This window comes from Amia ocellicauda, chromosome 5, assembly GCF_036373705.1.
Source record: "Amia ocellicauda isolate fAmiCal2 chromosome 5, fAmiCal2.hap1, whole genome shotgun sequence".
Lineage (NCBI taxonomy): Eukaryota > Metazoa > Chordata > Actinopteri > Amiiformes > Amiidae > Amia > Amia ocellicauda.
This window is the reverse complement of record NC_089854.1, coordinates 34,507,772-34,521,876: the sequence shown is the minus strand read 5'-3', so window position 1 is coordinate 34,521,876 and position 14,105 is coordinate 34,507,772. Positions and strand designations below refer to the sequence as shown.

Below are 14,105 nucleotides of genomic sequence, written 5' to 3'. Positions count from 1 at the left end.
TTCCCATTAACACCTCTGCCCTCACATACCTCCCATTGAGCACCCTGCCCCTTGGATTATCACAATAGTTTAAAACTGGAATGTAGATTGAGTGGATTGCATTCTCTAATCCTGATTGGCAAATGTAGGTTGACAATAATCTATATATAAACTAATCTTTGGTTCCATGACAAATGTTTCCTATAATTGTTTACATAGCTGCATCTCCTTCTGAAATCTTCCTTAACAAATATAATAACACTGATGCAAGCTGTATTTCCATTGTTGTGAAAATGTAGCCCTATTTGTATAAAAACAACCAACCAATTTTTACGTATGGTCTGAACTTGTGTTTGGACGTGAAATTAAGATAATTACCAATTAAGCACAATTGCATAAAAGTGGGACATTGAACCCCAGAACCTGAAATTGACCTTATTTTGGAAAGTTTACAGTTTGTGTTTACTAGAGTTGGCTAATTTCAGTCAATTTACTCAGTATTTTCCATTGCTTGGTGACAAATCAAAAGAAAATTTGACAAGTCTTACAAACTAAAACAGTTTCTCTTTATAGACTCAGAAAGCATCATCACAATGTTTCAGACACTCACAATGTCATTTTCATCTTCAATGAACACCTTTGAATTGTTTTTAATTAACTAAAAGTAAGGGCAGATCATAACCCTGGTATGAGAGGGAAACAGACTACCTTCAACACCATGAGAAATTCTGCATTCAAAATAATGCGGTGGTTTTGTGAAGAGTGTTGGCTGAGAAGATACCTCAGGACATAAGCGTTATTGGTTTAAGGGAATGGAAAACATGAGGAATAACCATCCAGATTCCTCAGAGGAATGTGCTTTGTAGTCTTGATAACATGAGTGCTTTCAAGTGGAGGCAAAGTCCCTCAGCCCAGTTCCGACTATGCTATTAGCAGTAAGGTTGGAGCTCCTTCAGGCCCTGGCCAAGGTCAGCATCTCCCCAATATCCAGCAGTTTCTCTCTGGGCTTGCCGACCTCCTGTCCCTTCCGTACCTCTGCACTGTCTATCTTCTCCCAGTCAGAGAACGACACTGGAACCACTCCTAAAATTAACACACAGGGTTAAGCTAATACTTTTTGCAAATTTCTTCAACAAGAATCAAGCAAAATCGATTTGCCTATAGTAAGGTGCCTTTGTTCACAGATCAAAGATTACAAGGATTTCAGGATTTCATAATCTTTATCTAATGACCAAGAGATATCAAGATTAGAGTGACATATACATACTGGATTGAAGCTCTCCAGGACAATGGTTGGGAATTATTCTTCAAAGTATGTTCCCTGTTTGTAAGGCTTGATATATTTTAAACACTCCCAATTGAAATCTGATAAACTTTACCCTTTGAAGGTGGAAATGTTTCTGTTGATATAAAAGCCAGATGAGCCACAGTACCTCGTTTTTCCATCAGAGCTCTCGTGGCTTCAGAGCCTAGCTTGGGGCTGCTGAAGTCCAGGTGCCCAGACTCCACATCCTGCAGCACAGAGCGAGCCGTGTCGAAGCTGTCATTCATTGTGGTGGCAATCACGCCTGTGGGACCTCTCTTCACCCAGCCACTACAGTACAGACCTGGGGGGGCGGGGTGGGAATATGAGAGGTGAGGGGGTAGTCACAGCTCAGAGGGACACAGACTGTGGCTGCAGAAATGAAGATGCTTCCTTAGCCAATAAATCACACTTTGCAAGGACACTAGACCCAGAGGAGACAATGCAAATACTATAGTCCATGTGGTAGACCTGGTGAAACTGAACTTTAGATTCAGCCTTATAACCTAGACTGGATGTTGAACAGTATTATTGGCTCATATATGCCCTTTTCAGACACATCAGCATCGGTCCAAGTGGGGCAGATATGTAGCCGATAATTATTTCCATAATTATAGTAGCAAATTATTTCATTTCCTCTGTGTGGCTTTAAATAGATACAGAGCTGCAATTGGTTGGTTTAGTCGGTAAGCGGTGTGGAGTAACTGCCTGTGTATTACGAGGGTGAGCTGGTGTCTGCCAGGGTTGTTGCACAGCACCAACTGATGCAGTTTACCAGGCAATTGTGATTTCTGCAGTGTTAGTCGTGAGGCCTGCTGCAACCCTCACCACAATGTTACAACTCTGCTGTTTGTGCAGTAGGGAGAAAAGAAGCATATGATTTGGCAATGGCTTTGGAATGCTGCTAGCAATCATACGAGCAAGGTGGGATGGATGCAATGTTTTCTCTGCATTAGAAATTAACAATATGAACATCTGTAACTACTTGAGTAAATGTGAAATATATAATACAGTCATTTACCCCCAGAATTCATGCTGTGGGATTTTTATGACCCATGTCCCACAGAGTTCCATGAAAAATACAATAGGTCTTTTTCATGAAGAATTCATATGGTGTTTTGAAGACATTTACTAAGAATTCTATTTTTGTATCCAATTAACACAATGTGTAAAGCAGATCACAATCTTTAGTAGGGACAATCTTTAGAACTTAAAGGCTTCTCCATTACACTTCAAACAACAAAAAACTAAACCGTCACCATCATTCACCTTTTACAACAGTAAAAACTACAGAAGTGCATTAGTGCCACTTAAAGAGAGAGAGGAATAAATATAAAGTGGAAACTTTTGAGACTTAAAATGAATTGTGGAAAAGTATATAGTGCATGTCTGCTTTCATCAACATGCCTGAGGTGGATAACCTTATTAAGCTAGTGTAGCAGTTATCAGTTTGACTTTAGTTGCTGAAGTCCTTCATTCTCTTTCTGGGTGATTAAAAAACCCAACTGTCATTACTAAGGCTACTCTTTTAGTCCAAAACAATGTCAATGAGTACAGCAGAAATTACTAGCATGCAATCATGCAGTAAATTACACCTAGCTAACTTTAATTTACAGTTTGCTTCGTTAGTTAACGTTAGCTAATGTACCCCAATATTAGCCAACACTTCACATCTCAAATTAACATTAACATTACAGGTGGTGAAGCTGCAAATAACTGGTGATTTACTATTGATTCTCTATTATGTTATGCTAGTTTCACTAAAAACTGTAGCTAGCTAGAAGAAGGAGTTTAGGGCAACGTCCCAACCGACTGAGATGTCGTTTTCAGCTAAAGTATGTAAGGGATTTGATAATGTTAGCTAAAACTATCCTAGTTTGTGAAAAAGTATGAATTGTGAGATTAAGAAACCATGTTTTATATTTAGATGTATACTAGGGCTTGCTGTACGACAGCCCCTCTGGCACCGGCAATCATTAATGCACCAAGATTAATATATCCATAATTAAGATTCACATAATTAATCATTCTCACACACATTCACCAAGAAGAGGGCTGTGCAGCACAGGTATAAACAGCAGGTTCTTCTTGTTCTTCAAACAGCGGGTTATTGTTCACTTCAAAAGTTAATTTTGACTCATACCTTTTGACTTTTTTTTTTCTCTCTGTGGCCCTACTGCTCTTCCATTAAAACAGAAACCGAACAGTTTTTTTTTTTTTTTTCCATTTACTCAGGAAAGTTCAAAAGACCTTGTAACAACATTCTGCCCCACCTATTGGCTTTCTACAAACTCACTTAGAAACTTATAAATGTATTTAATGAATTGAACAGTCCTCTCCCCCAGTCACGCCACATTCCTCAAACAGCAAACACACACTACCACCTAACTATCTTTGATCCAACGCTAAATACATCTTAAACGGTATCTTATGAAACATCAGGGTTCTGACTAATGTGGCTAAATCAGGACAAACCCCATCCCTGTGCTCTCTCTCACCAGACACCTGTTCCACTCTGCCAAGGGTGTTGGGTATTACTGCCTGTTTAAGGTCAAAGGGCACGGCAGGGTCAATGGGCAGACTCTGGTATCCGATGCTGCTGACAATCAGACCACAGTCCACATCCTCGTGCTCCCCAGTAGGTACAGCCCTGGCTTCCTCCCCAGATATCTAGGAATGACAAGCACAGGCAGAGGTGGGTAAGACAATTAGCTTCAAAAGGAAATAATATATTCTAAATTCCATACTTTTTCAAGACTAACTTAATTTTTAGTTTTACTAGTTTTTCGATAGCTATCCACATAGACAGAAACGGCAGGTAGAAGTTGCACCTGTTTCTTTTAAAACATTTCAGAATCTAAAGATGTAGAAATATAATCTAGGATATCTAGAAAGAGAATCTATTTCTGTATAGAAAATAAATAATATATTTTAGATTTAAACATTTATGTTGGTGTTTTAGCTAGGCTGTATTATAATGGAGAAAAAGTAGAGAATTTTGGATCTACCCATTTACAAAGTTGTCCTAAAATGTGCAGTTTTCATCATAACTCTGATCTGTCCTATTTACAAGTACAGCAAAGTTTCAGTTTTATTTCAATTACAAATGTTTTTTTAAGTCTTAGTTCCTTATTTTAAAAAGTCAAACAAGCAAAAAAAACACATTAATGTCTCTGAGCTGTAAAGCCAACACCAACAGCAGTTAATAATAATAATAATAATAATAATAATAATAATAATAATAATAATAATAATATTTTGTAATCTATATTTGATTGTATTATGCAGCCCATACAGTGAGGATGTAGTTTTAATAACATCTCCACACCCAGCTGATGGTTTAGACAAGAGACTGTTGCAGCTCTCAGTACTGTAAGTGAGCAAGCACGCAAATACATTTCAAATAAAATGATCAGTAGCCTACATTCTATTAACCACACAAAAAAAATGTAAAAATGATGTTAATGTTCTACATGCAATGTGGAGATTTTTTTAAATCCAGTTTGACATGTTTTCATACTTTTTCCAGACTTACTAGTGTATGACTGTATATTTTTCAAGCTCCAGACCTGGGGGCACTAATGCCACTATTACAGAGAACACGATAAGATTGTGGAATTCACATTTATGAAAGGTTTAACATGAGCAAAATGTGGCATTTTTTCCAGTTTTTCAATCCAGCTTCACATGGATTTCCAATTGTGCACTGCCCCTCTGGGAATCCTGGTCTATAACTGGATTCCCTAAACTATCTCACACATGTTCATACAATGGTTTGTGCCCATTTTACCCAAAAAAGAAAAAGAAAAAACGACAACACAGCTTTACGTGTTAAAAAGTAATAATGTGCAGGCACGAGTATGGAAACAAAAAACAGGTAAAGGTAGAATGATATTTTAGAAAAACATGCCCAAACAAGCCAATGATTAACTTCATAAAGTAGCAAAACATTTTAGATTGATGTGATACTATGCCGGAAGGCAACTTGCAGAAACAGAATATAAGTACATAATGTAAAACACATGCCAATACACTTTCAAATAAGACAATACAGTATAATTGCTTCTTTGCAGAAATAAGTAAAGTTTTTAAACTTCCAGTAAAATGTATTTTTTTATTCAGAATTCTTCTCTATATAACAAACTCGCACAACCTTTCATTAACCTAATGGTCAGGATTCACTTGATCTAAAGAGGATGACGACACCAGATACATATACCAAATAGGCGATGGAGGAAAAAAAAAAATACCATGAGAAGTTCAACAGAGCAAAAGTCACAGTTACTTTAGAAACTAACTTAAAGAGCAACACGGCATCTGCATATGCTCAGACAAGCAGTGACAAATCTAACCCTGCTAATCTCACCACATTTTTCCCCTCAGAACACTACCAATATGAGGCAAGGGTAATTCAAAATGTACTATTTATGCTCAAACTTGTATCTGTCTATTAATTATTTTGTATTATTAAAAGCTTTGAATAAATTATTTCCTTTTTGTTTTGCTTGAATGTTGCTTAGAGAAATTTTCAGGACAGGGCAGATATCAAATTCACTTTATTAATAGTTCTGTCAATTCAATCCTACTACCTTCTGTGTCTTGTCTATATTCCATGTCCTTCCACGGGTTTGAAAGATGATTGAACAAATTTGACATTTGAGTGTCTCTGATACGGTGTTAACTACACAATTGTCTAGTGTAAATCAGTGCCTTCACCTCTAGCCTGTTGAGTGCCAGCCGGATGCCAGATGCTTTTGTGCCATCAGGGCTGGGTAGGATCTCCAGGGGGCTGCGTAGGAATTTTAACCCCCAACAGCGAAGGGCAGCCCCCTCCATGTCTTTCCCTACAGGCTTCTCCAGGGCCTTCAACATCAGCTCAGTGAGTCTCTTCCTGGGACGGGGGAGATCTGCAAACAAATTGTGAACAATCTGAAAACTTTCAAAAACCTGTTCGTTGTTTGCAAAGAGTTGGCAGATGTTCTTGGTAATGCTCTGTCAAATTCAATATGGTGGTCATTAAAAGCTGCAAATTGAATGGTTAGGGATATAGTGAAATTGTAAGTAATTAACTTGAAGGAGGGGGTGACACAAGTAAGACTAGTAAGACCTCATTTACACTCATATGCAGTTTTGGTTATTACGGTACAGAAAGGAATTTTCTGCCCTACGAAAATTACTCAATGAAACCCTGCTCTCAAATACATTTGGTTTTCACACAGAGCTTCCTTATGACTTTTCCATGACATACTTTTAGATTCGTATTACTTCATTCTATATTGCTTCTGACAAGCAATTAAGGTTAGCTCTCAAGTCTCATGCATTGAGGCTCCATCTCACACATTGTTGCTAAAGTCTAACGCATTTGGACAAATATATTTTGTGCACTCACCCCTACCCCCCAGCATGCAACAAACACGCACACCCCCTCAGACAATAATAGCCATAATAACAGGAGAGTTTTCTTTTTTATGAAAGATTAAAAATAAACAGATTTCCATAATTTATTGGAGTTGCAGTTTTATTATTTGTTTTCATAATAAAAATTAAAAATTATAAAACCTTTGGCAATAAATGTTTGGTACTATTCTAGGCCATTCTATAAACAATGATACAACTGCTCTCCGTTAAATTAATTTCCTAAGACATATTTTATTTATTAAATCAAAACAAGAGTAGAAATGGGATGGGATGCACTTGGAAGAAACAGCAAACAATTAAAAGGAAATCTTCACATTTGTCTGAAGAGAAAAAGTATCTGATAAATGCAGACTACCGGTGCTCACATTTGCGGTGTCAAAAGTGACACAAACCCCAAACAACACAAAAAACATCCTTGGAATAACAATAAAAGAATTTTGTATTAATGGATTATAGAACAAACAAAGTTGACACCATTGAAAGACTAAATATAGTAGCATGGCAATGGGCTGGACACATTACAAAAGAACAGATCACAGACGGACTAAAGAAGCTATAGAAAGGAAAAAGTCCAAGAAGACCACATAGAAGATGGGAAGATGAAATCAGAAACTATGCCTCATCTTTTTATATTCCCTAAGAATGCTCTCCTATATATTTGTTTCACTTCATACTGTTTATGCATTCCCTATCTAATTTAGTTAAAACTAGATCCAACATTGACCATATTAAAATAAGAGAAAATCAGAAAAACTACAAAACAGCAAATCAGAAAGATATACATAGCAGAATTAAACACAGGATGCCTGATATTTACTTATAGCAATCTCAAAAAAATACCTTGGGACTTTTTGGTGATAGTTCTGATAGAGATATCTGCATAGTATTTTGGAAAGCAAGCAAAAACCAAAAAATAACTTACAATTGTTCCCCTTTATCCAACCAGCCAACAATACCAAGCATTCATTAGCAAGTCTTTCTATATACAGTGAGGGAAAAAAGTATTTGACCCCTTCGACTTAGTACTCGGTGGCAAAACCCTTGCTGGCAATCACAGAGGTCAGACGTTTCTTGTAGTTGGCCACCAGGTTTGCACACATCTCAGGAGGGATTTTGTCCCACTCCTCTTTGCAGATCCTCTCCAAGTCATTAAGGTTGGTAGGCTGACGTTTGGCAACTCGAACCTTCAGCTCCCTCCACAGATTTTCTATGGGATTAAGGTCTGGAGACTGGCTAGGCCACTCCAGGACCTTAATGTGCTTCTTCTTGAGCCACTCCTTTGTTGCCTTGGCTGTGTGTTTTGGGTCATTGTCATGCTGGAATAGCCATCCACGACCCATTTTCAATGCCCTGGCTGAGGAAAGGAGGTTCTCACCCAAGATTTGACGGTACATGGCCCCTTCCATCGTCCCTTTGATGTGGTGCAGTTGTCCTGTCCCCTTAGCAGAAAAACACCCCCAAAGCATAATGTTTCCACCTCCATGTTTGACGGTGGGGATGGTGTTCTTGGGGTCATTCCTCCTCCTCCAAACACGGCGAGTTGAGTTGATGCCAAAGAGCTCGAATTTGGTCTCATCTGACCACATCACTTTCACCCAGTTCTCCTCTGAATCATTCAGATGTTCATTGGCAAACTTCAGACGGGCCTGTACATGTGCTTTCTTGAGCAGGGGGACCTTACGGGCGCTACAGGATTTCAGTCCTTCACGGCGTAGTGTGTTACCAATTGTTTTCTTGGTGACTATGGTCCCAGCTGCCTTGAGATCATTAACAAGATCCTCCTGTGTAGTTCTGGGCTGATTCCTCACCGTTCTCATGATCATTGAAACTCCACGAGGTGAGATCTTGCATGGAGCCCCAGACCAAGGGAGACTGACAGTTATTTTGTGTTTCTTCCATTTGCGAATAATCGCACCAGCTGTTGTCACCTTCTCACCAAGCTGCTTGGCGATGGTCTTGTAGCCCATTCCAGCCTTGTGTAGGTCTACAATCTTGTCCCTGACATCCTTGGACAGCTCTTTGGTCTTGGCCATGGTGGAGAGTTTGGAATCTGATTGATTGATTGCTTCTGTGGACAGGTGTCTTTTATACAGGTAACGAGCTGAGATTAGGAGCACTCCCATTAAGAGAGTGCCCCTAATCTCAGCTCGTTACCTGTATAAAAGACACCTGGGAGCCAGAAATCTTGCTTATTGATAGGGGATCAAATACTTATTTCACTCATTAACATGCAAATCAATTTATAACTTTTTTGAAATGCGTTTTTCTGGATTTTTTTGTTGTTATTCTGTCTCTCACTGTTAAAATACACCTACCATTAAAATTATAGACTGATCATTTCTTTGTCTGTAGGCAAACATACAAAATCAGCAGGGGATCAAATACTTTTTTCCCTCACTGTACATATTAAAAAACAACATAAAGCAAAAACCATTCTAGATCAGGATGTTCCGATGATTCATTTCTGGTTATATTTTCTGGGCTTGAATTTTCACTTTCAATCTGTTATGGTATTTGATGTGCTTCAATATTTAATCATGTGAAAATAGGAAATATTTTGTTTTATCAGCCTTCTTCCTTTCTCCCTGAGGTATCTGTGTATGTGAAGCTTACAACATGTTCCCAAAGGTTTACTTTCATTTTATGTATACTTTTATTTTCAGTGAAAGTAAAGTAAGTCTGTACTTCCTTCTTCCTTATGTATTACATCCAGGGGGAAGACAAGTAGCTTTAGACAAAGAGTTGAATTACTTGCAATGTGGTGCAGAAGAAGTTGTGTAAGAGGACAGATAAAAGCCGCCCAAAATCCCTAGCAAAATGAAAAATATCTAGCACATATTGTAATACATATGCATGAAATCACTTGGAATGTCTTCAGAGACAGAATTGTAGAAAAAAGGTTGATATTTGTATCTTTGCTCCATCAAGGAGAAGATAAACTATTATTAAGATTATGTATTCAAACACTTCATGTAGTACTATTTTAAAATTGAAGTGTTTATTGTTCTTGCCCCAACTCTGCCATGCTAAGTGATTTTGGCACCAACTGCTGTAAAAACAAATCAAACTTGCAAAAAATATGTGGAATTGTCTGGGCATGAGAGATTAGTTTCAATAGCCCCACACAATTTTTTTTATACAACTTAATGCTATTTCACACCAAAGAACCGAGTAGTGATAAGAACTTTTTGAAAAGTACTATTATGGCTGAATGGGAATGTAAGGGAATGGTTTTACACTTCAAATCCATTACACTAAAATGTTAATACTAGCCTTAAGTATTATACATGTATTGGCTGTTTGAGAGAAGTATTCTGTAATACCTTGGTAACACTTTACATAAGCTACACAAATTGTATTTATAAATACTCTGAATTCTCCAAGCTATTTACAGTATCAAAACGGTCAATAATCTAATAGTTAATGGCCTCTATTGTCTGTTGTTCTCATATATATGGGCTATGTAAATGTATGCATAATTTATACATTTATAACTCTCTGTTTGTGTACTGTAAAATAAAGTGTTACTGCTGATCTTTCTACCCTCAGACTAAGTACGTCTGATTACTTGTTTAAGTCACAAATGGATCATAACTGCACCCAAGGGTCTGTTTAATTTGCAGGTATGCACTCTGAATAAGTAAAATGTATCTAAAAAATCAACCCAGCAATATGCTTTCGTTGATGGGGAGTACCGGAAGCAAAATGATAGAAGAGTATTGGAAAAAAGAACATACTTCTCTAGGAATGCAGAAGGTAAAGGTTGGCCGGTTTTTCAAGACAGCTGTCACAGGACAATACTTAAACAAGTCCCAATAGAAACCAATTTTGTTTTTCTTTCATCATCACAATTATCCCTTAAATAAGGTTGAATTCAGGTTCAAAACAAAGCTGAGGTAATGGAAATGGAAAATGGAAAAGTCCCAGCACTGGCCTACAGCTGTAATTCCACTCTCCTTTAATATGCATTATGTATGCCCTATTTTAGGGCATTGAATATAAATAATACGTTAAGTTAATTAATTTGTTATCCAACAGGTGTACGGTTATAAAGAAATTAAGCTCTGAATTATGAGAAAAAGAAAAACTGATTCTGGTGAGTGGTGTCTATTCAATAAAAAGGCATGTATAACAAAGGCAGAGACTTTTGTCCCTGCAGTTGTGGTGTTTTCTGTGTCATAACAGATTTAAAATGCATCAACGAAGTATATAAATAATAAAGCGTGAAAACCTTTTTTAGGTGTTTTATAGAAGTTATTACATTTCACTTTGTTGAAAACTGTCCACAACTGCCTTACACTGTTGTCTCCCACACTACACTGTCCCATCTCTCTATCCAGTCCTTTCACAGGTCCACCTTTTTCTCACCTTTCAACACATCTTTTAGTCCTTTGAAGTCAGTGGGATCGAGCAGAAGTTTGGTGTCTGGAAGGTTAATCATCTCTCGGAGTTCCTGCACAAAGGAGATGCCAACTTAATCTTCAATTTCACATAAACAAACACACTCAAATGCCAGTCATTCCTGCAATTTGTTACACAGTAGTTTATGAGCCACACCATGTCCCCTTCATACACCAGTCAGATGAAATGGGAACTTCTCCTACTCCCATCTTACATGCATCATATTTAAGTTTAGTTATCTTAATATTGGACCATTCCCATGTCTTCTAAACAAATTGAAGAAGAACATATGCAATCCAGGGACTTGATTTTCCAAAGAGGTAAATGGTTTATAAATGTTTATAAATCACAATCAACACAAATTTATTACCAGTAAAGTTATCAGGCACCATTATTATTTGTCTGATAATGGCAGTATTTGAGATGCATTTCAACATGAATTCAAATCACAAACAAAAGTAAAATGTGCTTTATCAGTAATAATAATAATAATAATAATAATAATAATAATAATAATAATAAAATAAAAAAAACAGAATGACAATAGAAAGTGATACAAAGGGAAACTCTGTTAAATAACAGAGCCTGGGAATGACCGGGAAAACAGCTTTCAAACAAGGCAGACAGACCAATGACAAATGCAGAGTGAGGGACCAATGACTTGTCAGTATCTAGAGCTCGGAGGCGGGACTACAATGCTGCCCCAGGGGTAGGGTTGAGGGCAAAAATTATAGTCGGGCCCCCAATAGAAGCGCACCCCCTATTTCAGATATTTTCATTTTTTTCTCCCCGCAATATCCAATTTTGTTTGAATTTTTCTTTGTGATTTTCTATTTTCTGAGTGCATGACCAAAGTTTATTGTTGCTCATGTAATGTGTAATGTGAACAGATTCAAGTACTGAATAAACACAATGTAGCCTATCTGCTGAATTAAGTTTTAATTAAACTTGTATTTAAAGTAATACATGAAATAAACAGGAATACTTATATCACTGACTATGTCACCCACTGTATCAGGACTATCCATGCATGAACTACATATATCAGCACACTACATGGACTAGGAAAAAAGGTTTTCCCAGGCTGTTTTTGTAAACGTGATATCCTCAAAATAAACTGAAATGTGGTTGCCATTGATAGATATTCAAAGGTCAAAGATGAATGAACACGCACGTGTTGTCTTTTCATGATCGGTATAACTCGGAAGGTTTCCGAGAACGGACGAATATTGTGACAATGTTAAAACGACAAAATATACATAATTGTGCCAAAATGATGAGGGGAATTTTTGGGGGATTTCATACTTAATAGAAGCACATTCAAAGGGTTGTCTGAGCACATTGTGTGTCTATTAGGATGAATACAGTAAAATTGTTAATGTTTTACTTTGTTCTGATTATTTATGGCATATTATCATATTCAATAGCTAGTGGGTAAACGTTTAGATTTGGTCATGGAGTTGTTATTTGAGCACATTAATGAGGGGCCTTTGATCTACATTTCTGTGTTTGCAAAATAGAGCATCAAATGTGGATATAAACTGTTTATCTTTTTCATAAAACCTGGTTAAATATGCCACTGGACTCTCGGGCAAGCCAGATGAGAAGTCAATCAGTCGCCGCAGCTAAGTATCGCTTTCTCTCGCGTTTCCTCGTTTAGTTAGGTTACATTGATTTGTGTACGTGGTTTGTTGTTTAGCTATGAATTGTATATCTTGCACCTGTATTGTCGGAAAAGCAGCGACTGTTTGTTAGTTTGTTAGTGAATTTAGCCAGTAACCCAGCGCACTCGACACGCCCTGTCTGCAATCAGAAGCGTTACACTGTAGGCTGTGATTATTTAGCATTTGTTTAACATTACTACGAGCTATTGTTCAAAGTAACTGCATGTATCTGGCACTGTCTTTGTCTGTATTCAGATATTAAGTGGCCAGTAATTGTGCTATTAGCAGTCCTGCGTGGGAGGGAGGGCCATCCTGACCAGCCTTGTGAGTTTATTGTCTAATACAGCTTAAATTAGCCGGTGTGTTTGTGTCGTTGCCACTGGACTCTCGGGCAAGCCAACTGAAAAGTCGCCCCAGATAAGTTCTCTGCTGTTCTCCGCGCAACCTGAACTAGTCTGAGTGCCGCCAAACAGAAGTGGAAAAGGACCAAAAACTCCCAGCTGCCCTCGAAGTCTGCCGCTCCCTACTGTCCACATTCTCCTCCTCTCTCACCTCAGCCAAGAAGTCTTACTTCCAAGCTCTTTTTGAATCCACTGTCAACAACCCCCGCAAACTCTTCTCCACCTTCTCCTCCCTCCCTCATCTCTCACTGCTGATGATTTCACCTCCTTCTCCTCCAAGATTGCAGACATCCGCAGGCTCTTCAATACTCCACCCTCATCTCCCATCACACCCAAACCTCCCACCGATCAAGCTTCCTTTTCTTCATTCTCGCCTCTCTCAGATGCTGATGTTTCTGCTCTCCTCCTACGTCACAAACCTACAACATGTACAACGCTTTTTCTGGCACCAAAAGCTTGCTGGTCTGGAACCTAAGGCAGGGCAGGGTAAAGTCATCTCCACAAAAAGTGATTTGCCGGAGTTCAGCCGCCATGTTTAAAATGCCAGCAGAGACGCGAGCAGTGAGGAGAGTTTTTATTAGAAATTAGCGAAATCAGCAGCGAACAGCGGTCTGTCAGACAGAGACACTACAGTAACAATATGGTCTCACCAGGTCAATAACTAGTTAGTTGTTGGCAAATGGCAGCAATGAGAGACGACTGAGCGCAGCTTCCGTGACAGGAAAGACGTGTTACAGCGATATTATGATGATGAGAGTTAATGCGACGATATTGATTGAACAGAAATGTTGTTTGGTAATGAACTGGTCATTATCTGGTCCGGTGTGACGCCGAATCCAGTGCCCCTCATGTGTCCCGGGTTGGTTTGCGCATGATTAATACTTCATGAATAAATTAATTTTCTTAGCACAGGGCGAATACCACAAAACATACATATTC

General features: G+C 38.2%; 1 protein-coding gene across 2 annotated transcripts in view; it reads right to left on the bottom strand.

Moving 5' to 3' along the window:
• Positions 1-523: 523 nt before the first annotated feature.
• fdxr (ferredoxin reductase) overlaps positions 524-14,105 on the bottom strand; it is a 36,102-nt gene continuing 22,520 nt past the window's right edge. For both annotated transcript variants that reach the window (XM_066704884.1, XM_066704886.1), the window contains 5 exons: positions 11,069-11,153; positions 5,999-6,189; positions 3,781-3,952; positions 1,413-1,586; positions 524-1,062 (listed from right to left, as the gene is read on the bottom strand). In XM_066704884.1, coding sequence (XP_066560981.1) covers positions 932-1,062; positions 1,413-1,586; positions 3,781-3,952; positions 5,999-6,189; positions 11,069-11,153 — 753 coding nt within the window. In that variant the 3' untranslated portion in view covers positions 524-931. The remainder of the gene's footprint in view (positions 1,063-1,412; positions 1,587-3,780; positions 3,953-5,998; positions 6,190-11,068; positions 11,154-14,105) is intronic.